The 15,076-nt window shown below is 29.5% G+C and overlaps 1 protein-coding gene across 4 annotated transcripts; it reads right to left on the bottom strand.

The window, feature by feature from the left end:
- Positions 1–12: 12 nt before the first annotated feature.
- LOC106793322 (mitogen-activated protein kinase kinase kinase 11-like) lies at positions 13–15,054 on the bottom strand. Of its 4 annotated transcripts, XM_014760151.1 has the most exons (15): positions 13,842–15,054; positions 13,521–13,755; positions 13,230–13,447; positions 12,805–13,145; positions 12,520–12,700; positions 12,288–12,436; positions 12,034–12,206; positions 11,841–11,861; positions 11,465–11,711; positions 11,252–11,371; positions 10,609–10,812; positions 9,044–9,073; positions 5,575–5,986; positions 4,954–5,286; positions 13–4,870 (listed from the first exon to the last, which is right to left on the bottom strand). In XM_014760151.1, the coding sequence occupies exons 1-15, from the start codon at positions 14,030–14,032 to the stop codon at positions 4,144–4,146; spliced, it is 3,582 nt and encodes a 1,193-aa protein (XP_014615637.1). In that variant the 5' UTR covers positions 14,033–15,054; the 3' UTR covers positions 13–4,143. The 4 variants fall into 4 exon arrangements, with proteins under 4 accessions (XP_014615637.1, XP_014615638.1, XP_014615640.1 ...); XM_014760152.1 differs by lacking the exon at positions 11,841–11,861; XM_014760154.1 differs by lacking the exon at positions 10,609–10,812.
- Positions 15,055–15,076: the final 22 nt, after the last annotated feature.

Here is a 15,076-nt window from a genome sequence, read left to right on the forward strand (position 1 = left end):
TATAACATACGCTTGATGTTATGATAATAATTATTATTATAATGCATATAAGTCCGATTATTATTTATAATTTATATAACTAATATTTAGAGAATAATGTACAATACTTGAAAAAATACATGAGTTTTTAGTGCATACATGTCATATTGAAAATTGTTCTTTTACGTTTTGTATTCTATTATAATCTCGAAAGCATTTTTATAAAAGCAATTGGTAGTAAGAAATTATTTGTCATTTTGCTAATGTAAAATTAGTCTCAAATTAAATCTTTTGTGTCCACCAAAAAGAAAAAAAGCTTAAATTGCAATATCCGATATTATATTTGAAATTGTTTTTTTTTTATTGTAATAATTATCTTAAACTTTTTTTATAATTATGTTCTTTTATAGATTTCTTAGTATTCAGAAATCCACACTCTGCGTTACTTTTATTTAAGGCGCACACCAAAGCAATCATTTGTTGCTTAAATACACGTGGAACACATTGCACTCAGCTGCTTAATTATATTCTTATGACTATTGAGTAGTTTAAATAATTCTCATATTTATATGGAATCGTGAGTTATTTTTTCTTTTCTCATTTTTTTATAAGCCTGTCTCCATAATAAAATCAAGAAATTAAAAAAAAAAAATGTAACTTTATGAGAATGATCTATATATATGTATATTTGAAGAACTGTGATATCTCCCCATCATAATAAAATTATATTTTTATATATATATATATCTATATTATATATTAAGTAAAACTACATTATCCTTCTACAGACAAGTACACGTACAAACATGAGGGGAACTATCACAGTACAAATGTTCAATCAGACATTTCATTTACAGTTAATTTCTTGGTCATAAATGTTATTGTACAAAATTATTAGATTGCAAGCAACACATGCAAGTTTGAATGTGAGTTATATCATTATATATTTACAATTTAATTTTATTTTATAAGAGATAGGTTTAGTGTGTTTTGTGTGTGTGTTTGTGTGTGTCTATGATTTGGTCATATTATATATATATTTAAGAATATGAGAGAGAATTTAAATATAAATCGTACAACTCTATTTCTGCAAACAATTTTTATGTGCAGCATATAGCATTTGAACATTTTGTCAAATATATTAATACTGTTGACCAAAAAAGATAATTTTTATAACTGATAAGTATTCTTTTTGTGTGTAATTTACTTTAAATATACCATTGAATATGTTAAATATCGCACACATCTGATAGAATACAAAATCTGTTTCTTCTTCTATATAATTTAATCTAAACAAGTCATAATATATAAAAAATAAATATAGCTTAGACTAGCACAGGTGGCGATTGTACGCCGTTATATAATTCATACATCTATAGCTGCCGAACATCATAATCTCATAGAATTAAATTATCATAACTATTAATGTATTGATATTAGCATTCTAAAATTTTGTTAAATGTTTCTCGATTATTTTGGAAGCATTTTGAATTTTTGTGTCACTTACATTAAATATGTGATACTAGCACCGCGAAATGTCTTTGTATGGCACAGAAAGGTATACCCATTATAAATTATTCAGCTTCAGATTATTATGTGATATAACCAATTTACCTAAATCTTTCTCTATATTACATAATGTATATGTATATAATAAAATGCAAGATATCTCTTAAATGATTTATTTTATATAATAATGTGTCACTTTTCTGTACTTAACAAAGATAGAAATGCATACTGAACTTCCATAAATCTTTTCTTAACAAAGATCTCTCTAGTGAAATGTCATATTCGCATTTTAAACCAAATCGATCTCTCCAGATACGTTTTATAGATAATATACTGTTGATATTAATATAATAGATCAAAGAGATCTATTAGTAAAATTATAGTATTACTACAACTTCAACAATTTAAAAACATTCCATTGTAAAAAATGATGCTTTATGATGAAGCACTTTCCTTTTTATTTTATTCCTACTATATTTTATGTACATTGCAGTATATCCTACAATACTGATTTTTATCAATCAGGAAAGTATCATGTTTATCCAATTGTACTCTTTTAAAAGAAAATTCCTATGTTTTGCATGTTGAGATGTAATTTCATGTTTAATTATAGAAATAAAGAAATTACTTTTGATTTGTATAAAACATAGAGTATAAAATATACGTAAAATATAAATAGATTTTGATTGATTTTTAATATTAAATTAAAATCATATGTTAATTATTACCTGTTGCTAAGATTTGTAGCACTCATACTACATATATATAAGAGAATTTTGCACTGTATGAGCACGTACTACAAACTGTCTCCTATGTTTATACTTTCATACTTTAATTTTCATGTAGCAACTTTGCCTTATATGTGAGGGATGAATACTGATCTAATCCAACTCACTATGCGTACCATATAGTAATTTCAGGCACTACTTATTAATAATAAATTAACAATACATATCCTTACAATGTTTAGTTAGTTCTTTTAGTAGTTGATAAGTATATTAAGTGAATGACACATTCACTATTATCTTCCATACTTTCCAATTGTAATATATATCAAATTGAAAGTATATCTCTCAAAATTCTCTTTGATGAGTGCATTGTATTTTATATGCACATTTGTATTACTATTGGCTTTCATATCTCCAAGGTGTATGTAGTATATTTGATTTAATTCTATATGCGCCTAAGAGATATGTATTATACAAATTGTACAAGGAATGTAGGCATAGTTGATCTAATATAAAGTGATAATTATCAATTAGTGCTTATTTGTATGTACAATATTGATTATTTATATGAGGTGTTTAAATTCTAAAATCACTTATAAACAGATTGTACCCTATATAACTGTACCATTTGTAGAGTACTATGCATGTTGACTACTATGATCTACAGGCACACTAACCAGTTCAATGCATGCTGTATTACATAAAAAAAGAAGTACTCTGACAAGTGTCTCAGTTGGGTACGCAATTTATCTTCAATGATAATTTATAAGTACATACAAATTCTTACTATACAACTTTTTATTATATATGTACCTATTATTTAGTATTATATATCTAATATCTTTCAATTCGAATGAGTATGCATATTCATCGTGTTGTATGCAACTTTACATGGGAAGATAATAAAATAATATTTGAAACAGCGGCGAAATACATCGTATAATAACATTGTGTATTTTTATGGCTCTATTATTACAGTGAGTAACTTTAAATTTTCGGATAACAAAAAAGTTTGTAGTGTCCGAATATTAAAATTACTTATTGTATATAAAAAAATCTAAAATACCATATAATTCAGTGCCTATTATGATTCAAAATAAATATTACAATGGAAGTAAAATTATTATAAATGATATTACGAATAATTAAAGAATTACTGATGAATAAGTGTATAACAAATAGTTGTAAAAAATAATATTCATATATCTTATACAAATTTCATTGGAATGTTATTACTACAATACTGAACATTACTGCAACATATATATGTATATAATCGTGCTAATTAGGAAACAATATATCATTAATTAAAAGAACATATAAAAGTCTAATAAACATTTTTCATATAATTTTACTTTTAAGTAAATAAAAATTGTAATACAACAGTATACATATTACTATTTGTTTCCACTTTTTTTATCAGTATTAATAAGGCATACACACATATATATGGAATGTATATATAAAGATATAAATAATATATGAAACTGTTTCTTTAAACCATACTACATAAATGTAGTTTTTTATTAGTCATTTGAATATATATATTCCTATCATTTTCATGAATTATTGTGTAATATAAATTGTAATGCAAGAGACACAATGATTCTTTGTTCATTATAAATAGATTAATATCTTATTAGAGAATCTTCTTGATTATCTCAACTAACAAGTTAACTGGAATGTAAAATATTCTTAGTGTACAAGATTTTCTGCAGTATTGTTATATGAAAACATTTTACAGGAGGCAGTGTTTTAATGACGTAGATCGTAATACATCGCACTTATAACATTCCTATTAAAGTATTTCGCCGCATTCCATTAATCTCTCAATTACTCAAATTACAGTGTATGATATTTTCGAAATGAATAGATTACAGTGGCTATTAACTCTGGCTATCTTCCCATTATTTTAAATAAGCCAGTGCTATGATAAAAATTCTCTTTCTAATTCAGAGATACTTGGTTTTCTATTTCTATTCGGACGTCGGTTAGCTTGTAAAGGTACTGTCGCATCTTGCGTTTGTCCATGCACAGGAATATCTAATAATGTTTCCCTATGATCGCGCGAAACTCCATCTCGATCAAATGTTACAGGAGAAAATCGAACTCTACTTATAGAAATTTGACTATCTTTTGCTGAAACATAACTCGAATCTTCCGACGTTAGTGAATCTGGTGGTGTAGGATTCGTTGGCGTACAAGACCCTGAATTATTTTTACTTGTACCTTTATTTGGGGAATTATAAGAATAATTAGATCGTTTCAAACTCGAGCGTAAACGAGTAACTACCTCAAGATTACTTGGACGTTCTCCAGAATTCGAATTTGATTCGTGAGAATTTTGACGCGATAGAAATTTCGAACCATATTCATGATTAAGGATACCAGAATTATATAATGCTATATTTGAGATAATGTTTGATGATCGTTGATAAAAGAAACTTGGTGGATATAAAGAGTAAATTTCTTCATCCTCTAAACGAAATGTTGGATTAATGTTACTCTGACTTGATGTACTTGCATTGGAAACGTTCGATGAGGTGCGATGATGTGTGTACAAAGGAAGTCTTGATGTAGGTCGAGCAGTATTGTTTATACTACTTGGATTGTCATATGCATGTGGAAATTCAGGACAGTCTAACATTCGTTCACTATAAAAAAAAAACAAAGATAAATGATTCATTTCTTTAAATTTCACAGAAGAATATATTTTGAAATAATATTAAATACTTACTGATAATCTGGGTGTACAAAATAAGATGATTCAGGTGGATTACGTCTTACCGATGGAGCAATTGAATACACTGGTGGTCCATAATCAGGAAATGGTGCATTTGCCATATAAAGTGCAGTTCCCCTTTCTATACGTTCGGCTCTAATTGTATCAGATGGGTATGTATCTTCATTACTTGTACTACTACTTTTTCTACGTGGGCTTGGTGTTGGGGCATTAGAACCTGTACTACTGACATAATGTTGTGGTGAATCTGTAAACCGTAATGGTTTATCTGTTATAACACTAGGAGGAAGACCTGGAGCAATACCACCCATATTACTCAAAAATGGCCTGTAACAAAAAGTATTATTTAATAAAAGTAAATTTTTGATTAAAAAATTTATTGTATTGATATACAGTAGATATACTCGATTATTGGAACGCTGTATTAGCTGAACAATATCTTTAAGTATTCGATTATTTGTACGCAATGTGTACTAATGATCAAATCAAAAGTTTGCCAAAATAAAAGTTGTCTTTTTATTATCCAAATATTTTATCTCCCAATTAGTTCCGATAATCGAAGCTCTACTGTACATTTAAAGTTTTGAAGTTTACACTCAGACCATAGAGGTGTACCTATAATGACGAGCTGGTCCATGATAAGTATTATGAGGATAACCACTGCTCGAACTAAATTCATAGTCAGGGCCAAGGTAACTAGAATTACGATTTGATCCAATATCTGCATGAAACCACCATCTTGGTAAATCATCTTCGCATTCATTTAATCGTGGATGTAGTCTTGGATGAATTGGAGATATGTTTGACATTCGCACATCATACCCTGTCGCCACACCAGCCAACATGGCTGCGATATTGTATAATACCAGCTCAATTATGCTTAATTTTGGTTTTTTCATTTCACCATTGTATAGAGTAGCCATAGGAACAGGCATTGGCATGATGTAAGCACCAGTCAATCCAGGTGTTAAAGAATAATCCGGTGTTACCCATTCGGTTGAGATATCAGATGGTAATGCTGTATAATCTATAAAAAACAATCATATTTCCATAATAATAAATATGTTGTCCATCTTAAGATTTATTGACATCATAATAATATTTTTATTTCATAGTTTAAAGTAAGTTTGTATATATGAAATGAGATTGATTATTCATAACTATTTTATTACAATGGTTATTGAACAAACGTTTTTCAAATTCATTTGTATGTCTTACCTTTATGAAGTATCTAATACAAAATTTTATTATTCCAGTAGTAATTTTTACCTTCAAAGATTTTCATTAATTAATAACAAAAAAGTATAAATAAGAAAACTGTTTATAAGCATAAAGTATGACATGCATATTTTATATTTGAAAAATATAATCTATACGTATATTTCTGTTAAAATCTAACAAGTTAATAAATTTATTCAAATAGGATTTTATTAGGAGAAATGATAATGATATTAATAATGTTATTTAGATTAAAAGTATCTAAGATATTATAATTAATTGAAGTATTTAATAGGAGATCCTGACTTGTTACAAAAATTAAATTAATAAAGAACATTTATAGCAAAGCAAGCAATATTCAATATGTAAGTGTAATTTATCTTTAAATAATTATTTAATTAGTATTAGTATTTTTGTATATTGAATACTACATTGATATAAAATGTGGTACAATGTATTTATCTTGGGTGGATTGAAAAATTTTGAACTTGACATAGAAACTATTTGTTTTGATAAAATTCACTTTTATTACAAAAAAAAAATACTGAAAGATTTTTTGTTAAGACTCAAAACTTTTCAATTTCCCCTTGTAGATATACACTATATAGGCAAAAATATTGCTTCAATATATCTCATACATTGCATGCAAAAGTTGCATATTAATTTGAGACAATAAATGTAATATTAAACAAGTAAAAATGTAGTCATAATAATTTATTCGAAGTATGTATCTATTCTTAATTTAACGTTTATATATACTTTGGCTCATATCAATATTTAAATTTTAGCTTATACATCGAATAAAGAAAAAATATATGTTCAACATGCACGATGACGCAACAAATGCAGATATTTTAATAAATGCAAGTGCAATATAAAGAAAGATCTATGTAAGCAGATATGTATAGATGCATAAACCTAATATGGTCATTTGTAATTTTTAGTTACAAGCATATCTTTAATTAATGATAATTTAGATGTATTCTAAGAATTTATGATTAAGTTGATTTATTAGAAAAAACAGTCCTTTCTGTGCTTTTCGTATTATTCTGTAAATTATAAAATACAGAATATAATAGCATGAAGTGTGGAATACTTGCTTCACAGAGTCAATTCACGTTCGGAAGGATAGAAAAGGACCAAACCCAATTGGAGTTAATTAGGATTCTACTGGAAGCATGCAGGGAACTTTTTTACGCTCGGTTATTGCTATATACCCATAGTATTTAAGATTCAAAGTAACAAAAGTAAGTAAGGTTTTTCTTAGTTCCAATACGTATTCCATTCATTTATACTTTATCAATGATAAATTGATATTATTTTATATATATGCAAATGTATTAAAAATATAATGCAAGCAAGGATTTAAACATATTAGAGACATATATGACTACAATATTGTTATATACAATAGAAATTTTTGTCCAAATTACTTAATTTTCTGATCCTATTTAAAAAAGAGAAAAAATAAATATTCAAAGTGAAATCACAGGACCGAGCGTAAAAACCCGAGAGAAAAACGAAAAAACAAAATTCAATGTGTCCAACTGAAAAGGTTTTATTGAAAAAATTTCTATGTCTAAATACAAGTGTGTGCTTGTGGTCCATATATAATATGTGATGTGTGCAAATTGGTTTTTTTTTTCTTTTAAAGATATTCGGAGTTTACTGTAAGTAATACTAAAACAAATCGCTGAAAGTTATTCTAACAAGTAAACAATGTGCAATCAATTTAAATGCACATAATGCAATAAAAATAGCATAACTACTTTAATTATGAACAGTATCTCATATGTAAATCTTCTAATTCTGACTTAAGCTTCATTGTTATGACTAAATAGACACAACTTAATAACGCTCTAACACTGGAATACTATTAGAGTAAAACTGCTGTAATGGCAGAAGCGCACAGTTCTTTTCACATAGTAGTAGATTGTTAGCTCTGCTTGTTAGAATGTTATATACTCCAAATAATATAAGAAAAGAACCAACACCAGAAAGGCTGCATTTTTTTTCTTTGAGCTTCTTTTTTTTCCCATCAGCTTACATTAAGGCAATAAATAATTTATAGATTATTTTAGAATATCAAACGCAAGACTGCAATTTGTCGGCAATCATGTGTAAAGATAATCTTAGCTCAATGAAATATTTGATTGTATTTTAAATAAATCAGCCTATATTGACACCAACTTGTAATATTCTTTATAAAATACTTAAATTTATGCCTGGTCCCTCACCAAAGTTTATAAAGATCACTTTTTTCAAAACATGTAATAGTACATATTGTGCTAAGTGATTTTTTAAATGGTTTTATTCTTAAAAAGGCAGAGCTCCATTATCAAATAAAATAGCACAATTTTTTTATAAAATATCTGAAAATAGCTTACATAAATAGATATCTAGGAGCATTGTTGTTGTATGAGCAGTAGACAATGACAAGAATCATTGATTGGTGTATTCATGCATTACGTTTATATGATCAAGTTTAAGCACAATCTACGTAATACAACTTAGCAAGATAAAAATATTTTGTTATGAAAGTAAAAACACATTCTCTATTTGAGATCGTTGCTTCACTACATTACATAAAACTTTGTGAAAAAAATAAAGAAAAAATAAAAAAGAAAATGAAATAAAATAAATAAAAATAAAAAAAAAACTTTTATGTAAAACAACGTATATGTTTTTCTTTTCTACCCTTCAACACTCTCCCCTCTACCACCCACCCACCCCCTTTTNACTTTGTGAAAAAAATAAAGAAAAAATAAAAAAGAAAATGAAATAAAATAAATAAAAATAAAAAAAAAACTTTTATATATATATATATATATCTATGTAATTCTTGCAATATTATGAGAAAACTTACGAGTGGGATAAATGTTTTCTTCAGAAAGGCCTGTGATAAACAGAAGATATGCTTGTTATAATAAAAAATAATTCAAGATATATAGCAAACTGAAGAAATTAGCTCATAAATCGATTTTCGAGTTTTAAATTCTAGTATTAAAAATTAAATTTAAGATATAATTGATTGATATTATACAATCATTTAATAATATATATAATATATATCTGTATATAATAATATATAATATATATATATATATTTAATAAAAATCTTCTATATAAATCATTACTTATATCTCGTTTGTTCGAAAAAATGTTTCCATTGCAATACTCTTAAAAAATATAGGATCAGTAGACATTAAGTTCTTCAAAATTTCCTGAAAACTCCTGGTAAAATGGTCTTTGAACTACCATCAGGATGTGAATGTTCACAAGTTTGAACACAAGAACAACTAGGTGAAGCAAAAGTAACACTATTAATTTCATCTTTCACAGGGCTATATAAACATTCGTTACTTTTGGACTTTTGATTGAATAAGGAATTCGGATCAAAGCTACGATCAAAAGACTGATCAGATTGATTCGGCGATGTATCTAATGTACTTACAACATTATCAAGTGACATTGGAGGCCTATTTGACTTGTTTTCTTGAAAATAACTTAATGAATTTTTCGACCTAGAACTATCGTTTGAATGTTCCGAATCAAAATTGCAAAGTTCCGATTCTAAACTCTCAAAGTCTATACCTTCACGAGAATTTGCAGCTAAAAATTTAGGTACATTATTTTGATCAGAATCACGTCGACTAAATTGTGGAAAGGATATCATGTTTTCCAAAACGCTATATTCAACTTTAACAGTAGTTGATTTGTCATCAAGTGCATCACGACTACCCCAAGCTTTAACCTTATTAAACATTCTTAAAGGGCTTCTAGAGACGCGTGATTTATGATGTGATTTTTTACCTATAGAATTTTCCGGACTTGATTCTAAACCATCTGCATCGTTAATCTTGATGGTAACGGAATTTTTTCTTTCTGTACTACGTGGAGAATTTAATGAACTTTTTCTCGAACCAGAAGGGGAACGAAAGAAATCAGCTAACGATCCTAATCTTGATTCTGAGCTATCTCTACGCTTCGATTCTTTTGATTTGCTTCTATCACGTTTTTTATTCTTTACACGTTTTGCAGTACCTACCAAAGTAGATGCTACACTTTGAACAAAATTTGTAGAATAGGAATGTTCTACTTCGCTTGGTGCATATTTTGAAGATTTAGATGACATTGTTTTTAAAACACTTCCACCCGTAGGCATAATCTTCGTATAATTATCTAAAATAATTGAGTGCTCTTCTGAAAAGTGAGTCTTCAAATTGTTCTGTGATTTGTGCTCTATAACCATTGTTTCATATATATCATTATCCAGCATACAAAAGTCTTCCCCTATATTGTAATGTGTCGTACCTGTACTCTGCATAACATTATCGGAATTTTTGGAAATATCATTATAACTGCATCCTGGCTGATTGTTTGCTATTAAATTATTTGCTGAGGAGTACAATTTTCTGGAGGAGGGGTTACCTATTTCTTGCAGAAGCGGGGAACGATGTGCGCTTGCCAGCAAAGCTGTACGCAGTGGAGTCTTTTCAAGATCTGGCGCAGAACGAGACCAACGTTTGCCACCGGGCGATGCAGGATTTGGTGGTTGTGTGATTATAGCTCCACGCTCTCGTTGATGAAGAGTAGATGGTCCCCAAGTCTTACCCTTAACTCCATCTGCTGGTACTATAGATGGAAGACAAAAAACAAAACGCTACTCTACTAATACTAGCTACAAATTTCCTATCCTTTTCTTTTATTACATTTATTATTTTTATTCTTGAGCTTTATATTCGTAATCTTAAAAAATTTCGTTAATGTAATTCTTTGACAAGTATGTGTTCACGAATAACTATAGAAACTAATGCTTTTTTTTTTGTAAATAGAAGAAAAATAGAGGAACTACTAATAATAATTTACATAAATACTTTCTTTTGCTCACACCATGCTTGGCAAGAAAATATAAAATAAGTATAAATATATCTACAAAGCGCAAACATTGGAAACATCTAGTATGTTTAAGAAATTATGATCATATGTAATAAAAACACATCTGTATAATTTGAAAATAAAATAACATGAATAATACTGTAACTTCACAAAGTTAAAGAAAATGTTAACTCACATGCAATTGCACGAAGTCTTGGAATACTAGGTGAACCTGGTGGACTGTTTGGTTTTGATGGATTTCTACCTTTCCCTCTGTCTAAGGCCGTATGCTGAACAGTTATCGTATGACGAAAATCTGAACAACAAATATATCATATTTTTTTAGAACTACACAAAAAAAAACAATATGATTAAATGCAAGAAATAAATAAAGAGATATATAATTTACCTGAAGGAGCACTAATATTACTTCCTGGTTCTTTTTTATTCAATTTTAATCTAGATTTTTTAAATTTACCACGCCTTTTATTCGGCGTAGGTGTATTTTGCTGTTGTATTATCATGACTGTTAGTTCACGTTCTAATAAATCTATTTCACGAGCCGCTAATTCTTGTTCTCGTTGTCGCAAATTTTCTTCGTGTTGTCGTTGTTGCACTTGTGCTTTTGTCAATTCCTCTTCTCTACAGCGCAATTCCTAAGAAATAAAAAAATATAATAATTTGATCAAAAAATCGTACGTTGTTGTGCTTTAACATATTTCCCATAAAAAATAATTTTAAACTCATATTATTGTACACATCCTTGTTAAAAATTCTTATCTTACCTCTTCGAGAGAACGGCATGCCTTTGTATAGCATTTAACATAATGATTAAATATTATTTTTTCGTTACAAATAAATTTTAATTGAATTCCGATAGTAAAAAATAGTGATTTGATTTGTTTTTAATTAATATTTTATTATACTAAGTTACTATCGGAATGTGTGTGTTATCTATGAATATAATACATTTATTACCTTCTCTTTCATGCGCAATCCATGAAGAACTTGTTCAATTTCAAGCCTCCAATCTTCTTGCATTGTATGAAATGATTCATGTGGTGTTGCTGCAAATGCACTACGTACTTCGTCTAATGCTAATAAAATTTCCGCAAAACCAGGTCTGCAATGACTGTCTGACGACCAGCAAGCTGCATTGTAATTATCAGTATTAATATTTGTAATATTGAGTAAAACATATCAATGAATTATACTTTATTTTGAATTTTTACCTTCCATGAGACACCTCCAAGGTTGAGGACAAGTTGATGGAATTGGAAGCGTCAGTTTATTGACTGCAACACCATAAGCTACAGCTAATGCATCTATACCTTTATAGGGTGTTTCACCGGTTAACAATTCCCATAAAAGTACACCATAACTACAAATAATAATTATTAATCTAATTGTTTAGATTTTAACTAAATTAATATTAAATCAAAAGTAAGTAAACTTGAAACTAACCTCCAAACATCACTAGCTTTACTAAAAGTACTTTTCTTAATAACTTCCGGCGCCATCCAGGCATATGTTCCTGCAGCTGACATACGTGTGGTTTTATAAACTTCTCTAGCCAATCCAAAATCTGTTATTTTTAGTGTTTTATATTGAAGATCATCATTTTCTATAGGTTCACTTAGTAACACTATAATAAAAACATATTTAAAGTTAAAATTAATTTACCTTTAATTGTTAAACTTAGTAATAATTATTATAGAAAAAATATATATGAAATATAACGTATCCTACCATTAGAACTCTTTAAGTCTCTATGAATAAGACTGACAGGTGCTTTATTATGAAGATAATCCATACCACGTGCAATTTGAATTGCCCAATCTACAAGAACGTCCGGTCTGATTTTTCTACCACTTAAAACTCTATTTAAACTACCTCCTCTAGCGTATTCCATGACAAGACACATGTTTGGCATTTTCAAGCAAACACCTTCTAATTGCACAATATTTTCATGTTTTAATAACCAAAATAATTTTGCTTCTTGTCTGACATTTTCTAATATTACACTAGGTTCTTCATCTGGATCCTGGCGAGCTGCTTTCACAGCTACTTCATGCTTCTGCCAAAACCCTCTGTAATGTAATAACATTAAAAAAACAACAATTTATATATATTTGTAATTAACATTGTTCACAATAATAGTCAATATATCATACCTATACACTTTACCAAAACCACCAACACCAATAACTTCTTCTAATTGCAATTCTTCAAAATCTATTTCAATTGGTTGAACTTTATCAATCACTGATGATACCCTATCAATACTCTCTACCTCGGCAACAAAATTAGCTGGAAAAATTCCAACTTTTCCATGAATTTTTCCAGTCCACCATCCCTCATCACCTGAGATTTTAGAGTCCTTGGACAAAACCTAATATAATAGGTAAGACATGTTTACATCGAATACCATAAATATTGTTATGATTTTTAAATATATCGCATACCTCAACAGTTTCACCTCTTTGTAAAGATAACTCATCTTCACCTTGAGCAACATAATCAAATAGCGCAGTGAAAATAGTTGAACTGTTATCCTGTCGTGAACGAGATGATGAATGAGTTCCATGAGATGGGCTAGTTTGTTGGGAAACAGTTCTTGCCGTACCACCACTGTGTGTATCGGAAACACTGCTGTCTGACATATTGTTACTGGACGTTCGTCCATATAAATATCCGTAACTAAAAGGGAACAAATCAAATCACTTCGAAACGTAATAGCTTATAATATAAATCAACCATTGAACTAATACAAAATGATGATCAACCTGGTGGAATGATTGTTCCCTCTGTTTCCAGATTGATATCGTGGAGACAAGGTGGCTGTACTAGAAGTATGAGAATATGTAGAGCCATTCTCTGGATAAAGTAAAAACCGCTCGCTCCGATGACGAGCATCTGGTTGTCCGTGGTCCATCAAGGTAGACAAGCCCCTTGCCGATAGCCCGGCCGGCGGCATATGGATCAACACTTTCTGTAGTCTTTTAGTCCGTGCAAATCACAGTCTCTTATTTTTGCACCTCTAGACAATATTTTGTCTCTTTGATTACACATCACACAAAACAAAAAAGGAGTATCTCAAGGTTTCCCCATTGAAATGAAAATTAATTTAACAAAGTTATACCAATGCGTTCTCATTTATTCATTTTGCATAGAGTCTTAGAAAAGTTATCAGACTTTGAAAATAACTCTTTACCTATGTATCATGTAACTTTTAATAATGTTCGTGTAAGCGTGATACATGGTTGTGATACAAGTTGTTAAACATCGTAGTAAATGAATATTAAAATGAGAATTCGATATAACACTTAGGTTTCACGATAACAAGCGGGGTGAAAGAATATAATCGGTATCGCTACCACCCCGTGGATAAAAACAATTTAATAGGGGCCGGCATTTTGGCTGAGGAATTCACCGACGTCACATAAGGGTTGTCAAAAGTGATGTCAATTTTCTTTTTTATTTTGTCGTAATCGGTGGACAATAATTCGAAGAGGGTGGAATGACGAAAAGTTGTCTCGAAATTGTTCCACCGAAGTGTCGCGTCAGGGTGTGTATACCCACAAGCCACTGTTGACGAGAAGGATTCTTCTTCGGTTAAAAGTCTTCTGGTTAGTCGACGAATAAACCTTCGATGTATTTTTCAAAGCATCGTGTTCCTCTCCACGAGGACGCGACGCTCCGCGTCAATCCGTAGGTTAAATGATAATTCCACATTTATTAAGATCAAATTGATGAGCGCTCATAGTGATAACCTAACGGACGCCATGTTTCGTTTGACGGCCCCACCGTTGACGTCGTGATACGTTCGACCGCGATTCACGGGTGGATATCCGAAAGGCTTTCCAACTTTAATGCAACTGCGATTCTTCGATAGTGTACCACCGACACAGAACAGAGCTTGTTCTCAACGCAACGATGACAATTCGAACGGCGGCCACACGAAAACTACACTATATCGATCTATTTTTCAAAACGATCTCACACGTGTTTTCATACCCTC

The sequence above is a fragment of the Polistes canadensis genome, unplaced genomic scaffold (assembly GCF_001313835.1).
Source record: "Polistes canadensis isolate GaletaPanama2010 unplaced genomic scaffold, ASM131383v1 scaffold_13, whole genome shotgun sequence".
NCBI classification, from domain to species: Eukaryota; Metazoa; Arthropoda; class Insecta; order Hymenoptera; family Vespidae; genus Polistes; species Polistes canadensis.

Coding starts and splice junctions, on each gene's coding strand:
- LOC106793322 (XM_014760151.1), bottom strand. CDS start 14,032: ATGCCGCCGGCCGGGCTATCGGCAAGGGGCTTGTCTACCTTGATGGAC. Junction 12,207..12,287: donor TTGGAGGTGTCTCATGGAAG/GTAAAAATTCAA, acceptor ATTACAATGCAG/CTTGCTGGTCGTCAGACAGT. Junction 4,871..4,953: donor TTTGTACACCCAGATTATCA/GTAAGTATTTAA, acceptor TTTTTTTTATAG/TGAACGAATGTTAGACTGTC.